The following is a 14,903-nucleotide window of genomic DNA, read 5'->3' on the forward strand; positions in this document are numbered from 1 at the left end:
TTGTTTCCTTAATTTCTCTTTCTGATCTTTCGTTGTTAGTGTGTAGGAATGCAAGAGATTTCTGTGCATTAATTTGTATACTGCAAATTTATCAGATTCGTTGATTAGCTCCAGTAGTTTTCTGGTGGCATCTTTAGGATTCTTTTTGTATAGTGTCATGTCATTTGCAAACAGTGACAGTTTTACTTCTTCTTTTCCAATTTGTATTCCTTTTATTTCTTTTTCTTCTCTGATTGCCATGGCTAGGACTTCCAAAACTATGTTGAACAATAGTGGTGAGAGTGGACATCCTTGTCTTGTTCCTGATCTTAGAGGAAATGCTTTCAGTTTTTCACCACTGAGAATGATGTTTGCTGTGGGTTTCTCGTATATGACCTTTATTATGTTGAGGTAGGTTCCCTCTATGCCCACTTTCTGGAGAGTTTTTATCCTAAATAGGTGTTGAATTTTCTCAAAAGCTTTTTCTGCATCTATTGGTTTTTATTCTTCAGTTTGTTAATATGGTATATCATATTGATTGATTTACATATATTGAAGAATCCTTGCATCCCTGGGATAAATCCCACTTGGTCATGGTGTATGATCCTTTTAATGTGTTGTTGGATTCTGTTTGCTAGTATTTTGTTGAGGATATTTGCATCTGTATTTCATCAGTGGTATTGGTCTGTAATTTTCTTTTTTTGTAGTATCTCTGTCTGGTTTTGGTATCAGGGTGATGGTGGCCTCATAGAATGAGTTTGGGAGTGTTCCTTCCTCTGCAATTTTTTGGAAGAGTTTGAGAAGGATGGGTGTTAGCTCTTCTCTAAATGTTTGATAGAATTCACCTGTGAAGACATCTGGTCCTGGACTTTTGTTTGTTGGAAGATTTTTAATCACAGTTTTAATTTCATTACTTGTGATTGGTCTGTTCATATTTTCTATTTCTTCCTGGTTCAGTCTTGGAAGGTTATACCTTTCTAAGATTTTGTCCATTTCTTCCAGGTTGTCCATTTTATTGGCATAGAGTTGCTTGTAGTAATTTCTTAGGATGCTTTGTATTTCTGTGTTGTCCGTTGTAACTTCTCCTCTTTCATTTCTAATTTTATTGATTTGAGTCCTCTCCCTCTTTTTCTTCATGAGTCTGGCTAAAGGTTTATCAATTTTATTTTCTCAAAGAACCAGCTTTTAGTTTTATTGATCTTTGCTATTGTTTTCTTTGTTTCTATTTCATTTATTTCTGCTCTGATCTTTATTATTTCTTTCCTTCTACTAACTTTGGGTTTTGTTTGTTCTTCTTTCTCTAGTTCCTTTAGGTGTAAGGCTTGATTGTTTATTTGAGATTTTTTTGTTTCTTGAGGTAGGATTGTATTGCTATAAACTTAGAACTGCTTTTGCTGCATCCCATAGATTTTGGCTCACTGTGTTTTCATTGTCATTTTTCTCTAGGTATTTTTTGATTTCCTCTTTGATTTCTTCAGTGATCTCTTGGTTATTAAGTAACGTATTATTTAGCCTCCATGTGTTTGTATTTTTTATGTTTTTTTCCCTATAATTGATTTCTAATCTCATAGTGTTGTGGTCAGAAAAGATGCTTGATACGATTCCAATTTTCTTAAATTTACCAAGGCTTGATTTGTGACCCAAGATGTGATGTCCTGGAGAATGTTCCGTGTGCGGTTGAGAAGAAAGTGTAATCTACTGTTTTTGGATGGAATGTCCTATAAATATCAATTAAATCTATCTGGTCTATTGTGTCATTTAAAGCTTATGTCTCCTTATTAATTTTCTGTCTGGATGATCTGTCCACTGGTGTAACTGAGGTGTTAAAGTCCCCCACTATTATTGTGTTACTGTCGATTTTCTCTTTTATAGCTGTTAGCAGTTGCCTTATGTATTGAGGTGCTCCTATGTTGGGTGCATATATTTATAATTGTATATGTTCTTCTTGGATTGATCCCTTGATCATTATGTAGTGTCCTTCCTTGTCTCTTTTAACATTGTTTATTTTAAAGTCTATTTTATCTTATATGAGTATTGCTACTCCAGCTTTCTTTTGATTTCCATTTGCATGGAATATCTTTTTCCATCCCCTCACTTTCAGTCTGTATGTGTCCCTAGGTCTGAAGTGGGTCTCTTGTAGACAGCATATATATGGGTCTTGTTTTTGTATCCATTCAGCAAGCCTGTGTCTTTTGGTTGGAGCATTTAATCTATTCACATTTAAGGTAATTATCGATATGTATGTTCCTATTACCATTTTCTTAATTCTTATGGAGTTGTTCTTGTAGGTCCTTTTCTTCTCTTGTGTTTCCCACTTAGGGAAGTTCCTTTAGCATTTGTTGTAAAGCTGGTTTGGTGGAGCTCAATTCTCTTAGCTTTTGATTGTCTGTAAAGCTTTTGATTTCTCCATCTGAATGAGATCCTTGCTCAGTAGAGTAATCTTGGTTGTAGGTTCTTCCCTTTCATCACTTTAAATATATTGTGCCACTCCTTTCTGGCTTGTAGAGTTTCTGCTGTTAACCTTATGGGAGTTCCCTTGTATGTTACTTGTCATTTTTCCCTTGTTGCTTTCAATAATTTGTCTTTGTCTTTAATTTTTGTCAATTCGATTACTGTGTGTCTCGGTGTGTTTCTCCTTGGGTTTATCCTACCTGGGACTCTCTGTGCTTCCTGGACTTGCGTGGCTATTTCCTTTCCCATGTTAGGGACATTTCCGACTATAATCTCTTCAGATATTTTCTCGGGTCCTTTCTCTCTCTCTTCTCCTTCTGGGACCCCTATAATACGAATGTTGTTGCATTTAATGTTGTCCCAGAGGTCTCTTAGGCTGTCTTCATTTGTTTTCATTCTTTTTTCTTTAGTCTGTTCCACAGCAGTGAATTCCACCATTCTGTCTTCCAGGTCACTTATCCATTCTTCTGCCTCAGTTATTCTGCTATTGATTCCTTCTAGTGTATTTTTCATTTCAGTTATTGTATTGTTCATCTCTGTTTGTTTGTTCTTTAATTCTTCTAGTTCTTTGTTAAACATTTCTTGCATCTTCTCGATCTTTGCCTCCTTCTTTTTCCAAGGTCCTGGATCATCTTCACTATCATTATTTTGAATTCTTTTCTGGAAGGTTGCCTATCTCCACTTCATTTAGTTTTTTTTGGTGGGGGTTATCTTTTTCCTTCATCTGGTACATAATCCTCTGCCTTTTCATTTTTTCTGTCTTTCTGCGAATGTGGTTTTCATTCCACAGGCTGCAGAATTGTAGTTCTTCTTGCTTCTGCTGTCTACCCTGTGGTGGATGAGGCTATCTAAGAGTCTTTTGCAAGCTTCCTGATGGGAGGTACTGGTGTTGGGTAGAGCTGGGTGTTGCTGTGGTGGGCAGAGCTCAGTAAAACTTTAATGTGCTTGTCTGCTAATGGGTGAGGCTGGGTTCCCTCCCTGTTGGTTGTTTGGCCTAAGGTGACCCAACACTGGAGCTTTCCTGGGCTCTTTGGCTCTTTGGTGGGGCTCATGGCAGACTCTGGGAGGGCTCACACCAAGAGTACTTCCCAGAACTTCTGCTTCCAGTGTCCTTGTCCCCACGGTGAGCCACAGCCACCCCCCACCTCTGCAGGAGACCCTCCAACACTAGCAGGTAGGTCTGGTTCAGTCTCCTGTGGGGTCACTGCTCCTTCCCCTGGGTCCCGGTGCGTACACTACTTTGTGTGTGCCCTCCAGGAGTGGAGTCTCTGTTTCCCCCAGTCCTGTCGAAGTCCTGTAGTCAAATCTCGCTAACCTTCAAAGTCTGATTCTCTAGGAATTCCTCCTCCCGTTGCCGGACCCCCAGGTTGGGAAGTCTGACATGGGGCTCAGAACCTTCACTCCAGTGGGTGGACTTCTGTGGTGTAAGTGTTCTCCAGTCTGTGAGTCACCCACCCAGCAGTTATGGGATTCGATTTTATTGTGATTTTGCCCCTCCTACCGTCTCATTGTGGCTTCTCCTTTGTCTTTGGATGTGGGGTATCTTTGTTGGTGAGTTCCAGTGTCTTCCTGTCAATGATTGTTCAGCAGTTATTTGTGATTCCAGTGCTCTCGCAGAGGGAGTATTCTATCTCATTTTAATGTCACACATTCATCCTTAAATAACTTCCTATGATAGGTGCCTGGAGAGTAATCTTTCTGAATTCTTGTAAGTCTGAAAGTGACTTTTTTGGCCCTCACACTTGACTGATAGTTGTGTTTGGGTATAGAATTCTAACTTGATCGTAATTTTTCCTCAGAAGTTTGCAGGCATTATTCCATTATCTATTTTTAAGTCCAATGCCAGTATAGTTCCAATGTCTTTGAGTTCATATTATTTTTGGTCTCTTAAGCTTTTGTGATTTTTCTCTGATTTTTATGTTTGGAAATTTCACAATAATGGGCCTAAGGTAGGGTTATTTTACTCTATGTGCTTGGTGCACCCCTATCAATTTGTCCTTCAATTCTAAGGAATTTTTTTTTTAATTGATGATTTTTACCTTCAGTTTCTGTGTCCTAACCTTCTGGAAAACTTAGTTTTTAGACTTCCTGGGTACATATTGTATAGCTCATATTTGTTTTGCCTAAGTTTCCTGAATCTTTGGTTCATATTCAGGTACATATTCCCTGACTTTACTCTCTTCTGAATTTTTTATTTGTTTTAGCAGTCATGCTATTTTTTCCCTACGAAGTTTGTCTTATTTTATTCTCCATTCCATTTACTAGTAGTCCACCCTTATTTTATGGAAATACATTGTGGAAATTTCCTGTGAATGAAATGTTTTAAAAGTTCCTGTTTCCTTCCTGAGTTCTGTTTCCTCTGGGAACATTTTTTTTTTGCTTCTATATGTTAATGTTGCTGTAGGATTTCTCTCTATGGCTGGTGTTTCTTTGCAATTTAGTCACATTTAATACTGAGGCAGTAGGAAAGCTGACCGTAAGGCTATGTATCTATGAGGGAGTGTTTACTTAAAGGGGATATAAGGGATTCCTTTTTTTTTTTTCAAGAATATGGAGGATTCTACTCTTGGGCACTAGTTCTCATACCAGTTGCCTTGGTTTCTCCCTAGCAGACTGGACAGTATTTGGTGAAGATTTTCAGCCACTGCCCTTGTTTTCAGCTCAACATCTTAGTCTTAGCTGCTACGACGTTGGAAATGTCTGTGTCCTGAGCCTGTATGAGTTTAGTGGGCCAGGTTGCCTGCCCCTCAGGTGTATCTCCCTCTGCGTTTTTGGGTGGGGCGGCCTGTGGCATCCTCTACCACAGCTCCATCCACATACTGTCTTTCAGAAAAAAAAATTTTAAACCTTGTTTGCTGATCATCCCATGCTATTTTCTTTGTGATTGTTTATACTTTTTATTTGTTTCATATTATTTAACGGGGGCAGGGTGTCAGGAAAGAGAGGATATATATGGATAAATATATATGCATATGCACCATTATGAATCACAGTCTCACTTAAATATTTTATATACATATTTGCACCTATATTTCCTTATCAACATTGAGTTGAAGTATCTGTCATCTCTCCCTGCTAACAATGTAGGCCATTTAATTTGTTTTTACTTCCTTCCTTTTTCCATCTCCCACGTGTTGTTGAAATTGTTAGAATTTATGTGTATAGTTACCATTCCTTTGCTCTTTTAAGTGTTGCTTTCCTTACCAGTTCCATTAAATGTCATAACCTCAAAACCAGCAATTATTCAGATTTAATACACTTTTTACTATCTTCTTTGCTTATCACTAATTCTTGTGATACGTAGTATGTAAGTATGTATCTTATCTAGAAAGCCCTTCCCTTCTTGGGTTCTCTATTCTGACATAAATTTTTATTTATTTGGAGAATTCCCGTAGCTTGTATTGCTGGAAAGGGTAGGTGAATGCTATATTTTCTGAGTCACTGATGGCTGAAAATGCTGTTCCTTTCTTCTTGTGATAATGTGGCTGGCTGTGGAATTCTAGGGCTACAGTCTCCTTTTCTTAGTTAGACCAGATGAGATCTCAGGCGTGTTGGATTCTGGGTACTGCTGCAACCATGCTTCTCCCTCTTAGCCACTATTTTAAACATCTCACTGAGTATAGGAATTAATTTGCCTTTCGCGTTAATTTATGTCAAGTGCTATTTATTCTGATGACTCAGCTTGATTGGTCAGCCTCTTTCAAGTTGCTGGTTTGGCCCATTTGTCCTATGATTTTGTTGTCGTTGTCATCAGTTTATACACTCCTCCTGTTGCTTCACAGTTCAGTGGGGCAACTACTGTTCCTCTGTCCATATGCAGTGTAGGTGCTCAAGCTTTGTGCTCCTTGGGCAGTAATATTTGTCAGTCCAGAACAAGTCTTCAGGCTTGCAGGGATCCCTTGGAATCATAGGTGTCCAGCTGGGTGTCTGCTGGGTCTAGGGGTGTCATGGTGTCTTGTGTCTGGTGTCCAGGATTAGTGCTGCAGTACATTATGTCCTCTGGTGAGGGCTAGTAGCCAGCAGAAAAGGGTTCTGACGATCAGGCACCCCACTCCGCATCTTCCCTGGAGGGATGTTCTCTGTGGCAGCTCTGGGTACGGTTTCATGCACTGTAACCCCCAACCAGCAACCCCTCTGGGGATCTGGATCACAGCTGGGTTACCATTTGCCTCCTTTCATCCCCGAATCACCAGCTGGTTATTCTCTTGCCTCTTTGACAGAAAGACCAATTACACTTTTCTATTCTTCAGAAAAATATCTTTAGAATAATAATTTTTTGACGTTGCTATGTGCTGGGTTTTTTTTCCATTTTTATTGTAAAATATACATAAATGCCAAAGGATACACACACACACACATATATATGTATAGCATACATGTAGTTTAAAGATCAATAATAAAACAATTGGCCATGTACCTACCACCTAACTTAAGCAAGAACTCCTTTTCTAAATAAAGCTATTTTGTGATTCTCAGTGGATTCTCCCACTCCCTTTCCTGAGGCTGTGGGTCTGAGGTGGGTGGTATGTGTGGCCTTAGTGACTCTGAAGCCACTTTCTAGTAATTCTTTCTGAAAAAAGAGGAAAGTACAAATAGAGTGTGTAGAGGGCACCCTGAGCTGTTTGCAAGCAGAAGTTCCGACGATTACACTTAGTGGTTGGTGTGGCTGTGTGGGTCACTGTTGGTTTCTCCTGGCAGGTGCTCCCTGGCCCCCTGCTCACCTACATGGCCCCTTTGTGTGAATGAGGAAAAGACCTTCTTGCTATTTGCCAGACGTTTTCTGTAGTAACTCTATGTACAAACATTTATCACGACTATGAATGTGACTAGCGGCTCCTGGAGTTTACAGGCCACAGCCTTAACTCACAGTAAACACAGAGGTGGCCACAGGGCCCTCTGGTGGGCTGCATCAGATGTACACTGAATGCCTGCTCAGACCAGACCCCTGCTCTCATGGATCCCCCATGACTGGACTTGGGAGCAAGGCGTTTTTTGGGTGTGTGAGCTGGGAGTCAGCTAACAAGTTGGAATCGTTCTTGAGCTGGGTCAGGGCCCTACGGTTACTAGCAGAAGTGGGCCCAGGATTTACCTTATTTAGCATGTTGCCAACGCCAAGTAAACCCTGAGAGGCCATGTTGTACCAAGCTGATGAGTTCACAGCTCAGGTGCAATTCTAAATGTAGGGTGCCCATAGTCCTGGACAATCCTGGGTAAAGTCTCTTGTTGATGTGATTGTTGATATCGCCTTTTTTCCCTCTTAAAAGTATCTTAGTCTTGGACAATAAATTATATGGTCATGTTTATTAGTCAACTTTTTGCCATGGTGACAACCGCCTTTGAGACCCTAGTGACTTAAATAAAGCATCAACTATTTACGTTTTGCTCATGGATCTGTGGATCAGTTTCTGCCCTGCCCCAGTCCGTGTGTCAGGTTTAAGTGTGCTCCTCATTCTGGACTTTGGGCCTATGCCACAAGTCTTCCTTTATGGCACCCAGGCTGAAACATCAGCCCTATTTAAGACCTCTTCTTCTCACAGCAGAAGGTGGGAGCCCAAGAGTCCTCTGGTCCAAGGTGGCATGGGCCACATCTACTCATATTTCATTGACCGGAGCAAGTCACGTGGCCAAGACCAACATCAGGGGGGTTGGATTTATGCTTCTTCCTTGGAGGGGGCACTATGGTGTGGAAGACTGAATATTTGGTAAATGATAATATGTAATTATCACGTCACACTCCTAAAACTTACTGCCTTCTGGTATATGCCTCCTCCAGCCTATGCTATTCTCCTAGTGGTGTCTGTGTCAAGACAGTGCTGAAGTGATTAACAGGATGTAAGGAGGGGGTTTTGCCTCTGTTTGGATTACGGAACGTATTAAGGGGTTTCGCTGTGTTGTGGCGCTCTCGCTGGAGGAGGTGGGGGCCAGTATTTGCTGTGGCAGCCTGATTAACTGGGAGGGGCCTCCTGCTTCCCTGTGCCCCCAGTACTACCACCTGTCATGGAAGTTTTCACCAACAAATTTTCCATCCTGCTCTGTGAGCTCTCAGAACCACGTGGAGCCTGTGGCCAAACCGTGCTCTCCTCCACCTCAAGTTGGGGGGCTCCATGAGGTGTGATTTCTGGTGCCCTGTACTTTGCCTCCAGTGACTCTGTTCCTTGTCCCCCGTCCCTGCCCTTTTTTGCTCTGCACCTGAGAGATTGTTAATTTTTATTTTTCCCTCAGTGTCCCTTCATTTGCCTGTGTTAAGTGTTCAGCCCTGATTGCTTTTTCCTTTAAAACAATCCCAGAAATTCCTCTGCATTACTCGTTCACCTATGGATAGAAGGTACCTGGACTTGTTTTCCATAGTCATATAGCTTGCATATCCCATTTCCGTGATATTTAAGGAGAGAAATGGGATAAGCAAAGATTTTTAGCTCAGTTACCCATGTTGAAGCTGGAACCCCCATATTTCCAAACAGAAACATAATATTGTTTCGCCGCAAGGGCAAAGATTGATTGGGAGGCATAGAGGAGAAACGTTAGATCCATCACCAGCCCTGGCAGCTGGCTTTCTGTCAAGAGCAATTTTTCATGGAGAAATTGTTTTATCATTTCATAAGAATTATCAAGTACCTCAGAGTCGTGTTGAAAAGCACACAGACAGTAGGTGGTCAGCTTGACTCTGTAGGTAAGTGACTTGCAGGAGGGGTTCATGTGCATGCCTCAGCAGAGATGCAAACTGCGTCATGTCATGGATTGTTGGTGTGCTGTGGCTCGTTGAAATTGTGACTATTAAGTAACTGAGTCCTAATTTTCTCCTTCACTAGAATATGAGCCTGTGAAGGTAGGAGTGTGTCTATTGCGTTCTCCATTGTGTCTCCAAAGCCTGGCACAGTCCCTGGCATGTAATGGACAGCCAGAAAACTTTGGCTGAAGCAATACAAGTATTAATGATGGACAGTAAAGGCAGAACCTGGGGAGAATCCTTGGGGCTCCAGGATGTAATGGAGCCCAGCAACGGCAGTTAGGTGTGTCCTTTAAAGGGAGGAGTTTATAACACCACAGTGCCAGGAATGAGTTCAGGTCGATGCCTCAGCTTCCCTGGCTCTACTGTAGGGTGGTGGAAGCTTCAAGAGGGTTGTGCTTTGTTCTGAGAGCTGGGTGCACAGCCACTGGACACTGCACTGCCATGGACCCTAGCTGAGGCCATGGGGCTGCGGTCCACGTAGCAGATCTTGTTGCCCCCCAAAACCCCACTCCATTAACACTTGAGCATGTGACTGCTGACCTCCAAGGCCAGCCCTGCATTTATTTGAAATGTGGGAATTTTCTGGCCACAGAAACTTACTTGGCCACCCATGCTGCAGGTTAGAAATGCCCCTTGAGAGCTGCCCTCAAATCAATGACTGAAGGGGTGGATGTTATAAATAACCCAGTCCCCTGGTCTCTAGGGTGTGGAACCTCCCTAGCAGCTTAACCTCTGGCCTCCCACTGAGGTAACTGGCTTGATAAAGCCCCCCCCGCCCCTTACTGGCTGCTTTCTTACTCCCCTGGATTACTTCCCTACTTCCCTACATGTGTTTTCTTCACCTTCTAAATAAACCTCTTGCCCTTGAATACTTGTCTCAGTTCTGCTACTGGGGAAACCCAAACTATGACCATCGTCCCCGGGTCCTGGGCACCTGACCACCAGGTGGTGGGTATTCTTGAGGCTTGGGAGGACTTGAGCTTCATTTTGCTTAGACCCTTAAAAGTTCCTATCAAAAAGAGGAGGGGAAAAGCACTCTAATTTCTCTTGTTTTAAAAAGATGTATTCCCAAATTTATATTATACTGCTCTCTGAGACGACAGAGGAATTTTTAAGGACAGTTGAAGCTATCCTGCTCCCAGAATATCAATGATGTGTATTGCCGAGGGACAGGGTCTCAGTTGACTTGCAGGGCATTCCTGGTCCCCTGAATGCACCCTGTCTCTTGCTATTGCAGGCTGTTTGTTTCTAAACATGCCTGCAGGTTACCTCCTCTGTGCTTGTATCTGAGTCCTCACTGTCCCTGCCTCAGAGTCGGGTGACCCAGCAGCACGCCCAGCCTGGCCTTCCACCATCTCTCCTGACGGAGGCATGGACGAGAGGGTCTTTCTGCCCACACCGTGCAGTGGGTGAGCACGGGAGGAGCAATCCCACTGACCTTTGATCTTTGCTTCTTTGCAGATATCTCAGTGAGCCTGCTGACCCTCGTGGTCACTGCCTGTGGCCTCGCGCTCTTTGGCGTATCTCTCTTCGTGTCTTGGAAACTCTGCTGGGTTCCGTGGCGAGAACGAGGCCTGTTCTCTGGTAGCAAAGAAAACAACCAGGAGCCTCTTAACTACATGGACACAGAGACCAATGAGCAGGAGGACAGTGAGGGCTTCCTAGACCCTCCCACCCCTTGTCCAGACTCCTCCATGAAGATCAGCCACACCTCCCCTGACATTCCCCTCTCGACCCAGACAGGGGACCAGGAGAACTGTGCCCGTGGCATCCGTGTACAGCGCCAAGTCACAGAGCCAACCTCATCACCTCGGTCAGTAATGCCCCCTTCCTTTCTGGATGCAAGGCGAGCATCACCCTGCTCCCTTCTCTTGGCAGCAGTAGCATTGACTAGCCGAGGAGCCTGTAACCTGTCACATGTCCATTAGGTATCAGAGACATGAATATGGGAAAGCTTGATGCTTCCTATGTTCCTGTTAGGTTCCTGATCGCTGCTTAGTCTGTACTTAGTTCATAATAACAATAGTTAACATTGCTAAGACTTACCATGTCAAGGACTGTCTAAGAACTTCATGTGTATTATTTTATTATCGCTCACAACTTTGTGTGAGATGGATCTTATTATCATTTTCATCTCACAGAAGAAGAAACTTAAGTCAAGGAGATTAAGAAACAAAGTCATATATTGGTAAGCACCCAGGTCAGGGTTTGAACCCCGGTTCAAACAACGCCAGAGCCCAAGTTTTTACCCACTCTTCCGTGCTGCTCTCATAGTGCTATGGAGTTGATTCTCCGTGCCTCTGACCTAGCCTAGCTGTCACACACAGGCTCTCTGTAGAGTCCACACAGTGGCTGGAGGTCTTTGTCCATCTCCAGGCTTTGCAGGGTCTCCAGAATACCCAGGCCCAGTGTCACTCTCTTTCCATGGGCTGGATGCTCTGTGCTCTAGCGCAGTAGAGAAATAATATAGTGCAGTGATTAAAAAGCAAGGGCTCGGGCTTCCCTAGTGGCACGGTGGTTGAGAGTCCACCTGCTGATGCAGGGGACACGGGTTCGTGCCCTGGTCCGGAAGGATCCCACATGCTGCGGAGCGGCTGGGCCCGTGAGCCATGGTCGCTGGGCCTGCGCGTCCGGAGCCTGTGCTCCACAACGGGAGAGGCCACAACAGTGAGGGGCCCGCGTATTGCAAAAAAAAAAAAAAACACACACACACACAAAAAAGCAAGGGCTCTGGGGTCCAGTGAACTAGCTTTACCTACAAGTATGTATTGGACACGTTATTTAGCCTTCGTCTGTTTCTGTTTCGTCTTGTGAGAGGGGAACAGTGATAGGTGGTTTTGAGAATGAGATGATAACATGTGCATCACATACGCTTTGCACAGGCCTGCATCTAGCACCTGCTCCACACCCTGAGCTGCCATTTTGCTTTCAGTGCCGCTATCATCATCATCATCATCATTGAGACCTGCCTCTCCCAAGACTCAGATGCATACAGGTGGCTTTGAGGCTAAGCAGCCAATTCTGAATCACTGTATATAACAATTCACTCTCAATAAGAGACTTCAGGAAAAGAGACCCAGAAAGCAGCTTTCTTTAAAATGAAAATACTTGCTTGAGTGATAGCTGGAGGAATAGCATGTGCTGTTATTTGTAAAGTGCAAGCACAGTTTGGGGTTATTTTTTTTTAATCTTTTTTATTCTCTAGAAACAGAAATAAGATTTTACCCTTTTTTATGTTAATCAAGTTTATCCTAGAGGCTCTGCTCATTCACATTAAGTAGGATGGAATATGACAGTTTATAATTTAATTTTTTCAGAAAGCTATTTTAGCATCATTTCCAATTCTGAATTAGAGAGCTTTACCTAAAATATTCCTCTGTGAGGAAATGGATGGTTGTTTGCCATTTGATTTAGAAGAAATCCTCAGATTTTATCATTAGGATTTCTCTTCAGATTTAAGACTTAAATATAACTGGAGCTCTGTCTGATGCTGCCGTGGAGTTTGTGCAGTGGTGCAAACTCATGATAAAATCCTTTCAGTGCTTCAGTAAGTAGGGCCTTCAGATGGGGTCTCCATTGAAATTGTCTCCTATCTGGTTGGACTCTGCATGTTAATTTTTCTGATCTGAGTTCCGTCAATACAGAGTGATAGTACTATGTTTTTATTAGATTATAGGTCTGAGGACTCTGCCATAATTCTAATGAATTGATGGCAATCATATCACTATAATTATTACAGTGTTTATCCTAGGAAAATGTATAAGTAACCTGCATATCAAAAAATAGATTTCATTTAAAACTGAAAACTAGATATCTTCACCACTGATTTGTAGAAATTGGGTAGAAGGAAAAAGAAAACTAAAAAGAGAGAGGGAAGGAATTATCCCTGTAAAATGCATTTTACATTTAGGCTTATTCTAGTTTTGGAGCCATGCAATTAAATTTTCTCTTCTGATGGCCAAAACCAAGTTTGGTAATATTTGACTACCATAAGGAAACTAAACTCTTTCCAGCTGCATTTGACCTAATACTGATAATTTGCATCATTTTGCATTTCAAACATTTTTATCTAAATTACTGCTGACCTAGTTTTATGGGTTATGGCTAGAAATACATGTCTTTGTCTCATGATCTTTCCATAATAAGAAGGGTGTGGTCTCCTAATTCTTTAGGGTTGTGTTATAAACACACACGCACACACAAAGCCTTTTTACTGACAAAGCGGGCAAAATGAATGAAATTTCCTTGATGCTCCAGAACATTTTTAACATTCTTTTTTAAGTAGCATTTTTCATACCATATTTGGGGAGAGGGAGGGTACTCTTTGCTGAGATGGCTCTAAACAGTCTGCTCTGCTAGTTATTATTTCTATTCCCTTCTTTCTCATTATGATCTTTACTTTCTCACTGCTGTCACTTTCTTTCTTACTGCTTCCCTCCTGCAGCTGTTATCACTTGTCCCAAAGTTCCCTGGGCACCTGCTCAGCCCAGAGCATACAAAGCTTAGACTCCCAGTTAAGGCCTCCCCACTGTCATGGCGATTGGCACAGTTTCAGCCGTGGCATTTGCATCGGAAGTCCCACTGTCATCTGGCCTCTTCAGCTTGGATATGTTTGGCTCCCACCACCGCCTTTTGGAATGTCCTAAAGATGAGCTTTGCTCCATCTTCTAAGAATGTTTCTGGTCAGGATGACTTTCTTTTGTTCTTCCAAGATCAAGCATGTTTGCATTCTGTTTCTGGTTAGCTCAATTACTATTAGAATCCTCCAAAATTCCTGTTAATTCCTTTCAATTTGGATGAAATCCCTTTTGTATAATGACCTAATATCCTGGGAATGTGGATCTTTTTTTTTTAGAACTTTTCAATACCAGAACATTGTAGAGGTCTCCAAATATATGAGAGGACTCCAAATATATGAAAATCCCTGGAACCTCAAAATAGAAGGAACCTTGAAAGGCCATCTAGTCCATTTCCTGATTCATGTCCCAAAATGAAAGTTCAATCTGGTTGTTCTTTTTTTTAAGTCTTCTCAAATTTCCTTTAAAATACTTTAGCTTTATAAAAAATTTCAATTTCCACACCACAAACTCCTTATCAGGTCTGTTAAGGCCTGTGTAATACTGCCACAGTCTGCTTCTGTCAGCTATCGGCCTCACCTCTCAGCCAGGCCACCATGTGGCACAAACCCAGAGGACCCTGTTAACATGGACTCAGTTAAGAGGCCTTATCCGGAAAAGCTCATCACATTCCATCTACACTAGCTTCTCTCTTGGTTCCTTCAGTATCCCTGACTTTTCCTGCCTTGGTACCTTCACACATGCTATTATTCCCTCAGCCTGGAATGCTTTTCCTTTTCCTTTGCCATGCCAGGCTCCTTTGCAGCCTTAATGTCCCTGCTAAAGTGTCACCTCCTCAGAAAGGTCTCCCTCACCACCCTATCTGAAGTATGTGTTCTTTCCTCCACTCCCTCCCACTCTTTATTTTCCCACAAGTTGCCTTACTTTCACTTCTTCACAGGACTAAAATCTATTTCTAACTCTACGATTGTTTTTTTATTGCCTGTACCCCCCTCTAGACTATGAGTTCTGTGAGTTCAAAGACCATATCTGCTCTGCTTCTCCCTATATATCTAACCCCTAGTGCAGCCTCTGGCACATAGTGGAATTTTTCATGAATGACTGACAGAGTACATTCGTCAGTATCAGGCCACTTTTCTCATGTTCTGCTGACAAAAATGGCAAAA

General features: G+C 42.4%; 1 protein-coding gene across 9 annotated transcripts in view; it reads left to right on the forward strand.

Moving 5' to 3' along the window:
- LOC132493189 (synaptotagmin-9) overlaps positions 1–14,903 on the forward strand; it is a 391,713-nt gene that overhangs the window by 47,929 nt on the left and 328,881 nt on the right. For all 9 annotated transcript variants that reach the window (XM_060103488.1, XM_060103490.1, XM_060103489.1 and 6 more), the window contains exon 2: positions 10,622–10,973. In XM_060103488.1, coding sequence (XP_059959471.1) covers positions 10,622–10,973 — 352 coding nt within the window. The remainder of the gene's footprint in view (positions 1–10,621; positions 10,974–14,903) is intronic.

Source organism: Mesoplodon densirostris, chromosome 7, assembly GCF_025265405.1.
Source record: "Mesoplodon densirostris isolate mMesDen1 chromosome 7, mMesDen1 primary haplotype, whole genome shotgun sequence".
NCBI classification, from domain to species: domain Eukaryota; kingdom Metazoa; phylum Chordata; class Mammalia; order Artiodactyla; family Ziphiidae; genus Mesoplodon; species Mesoplodon densirostris.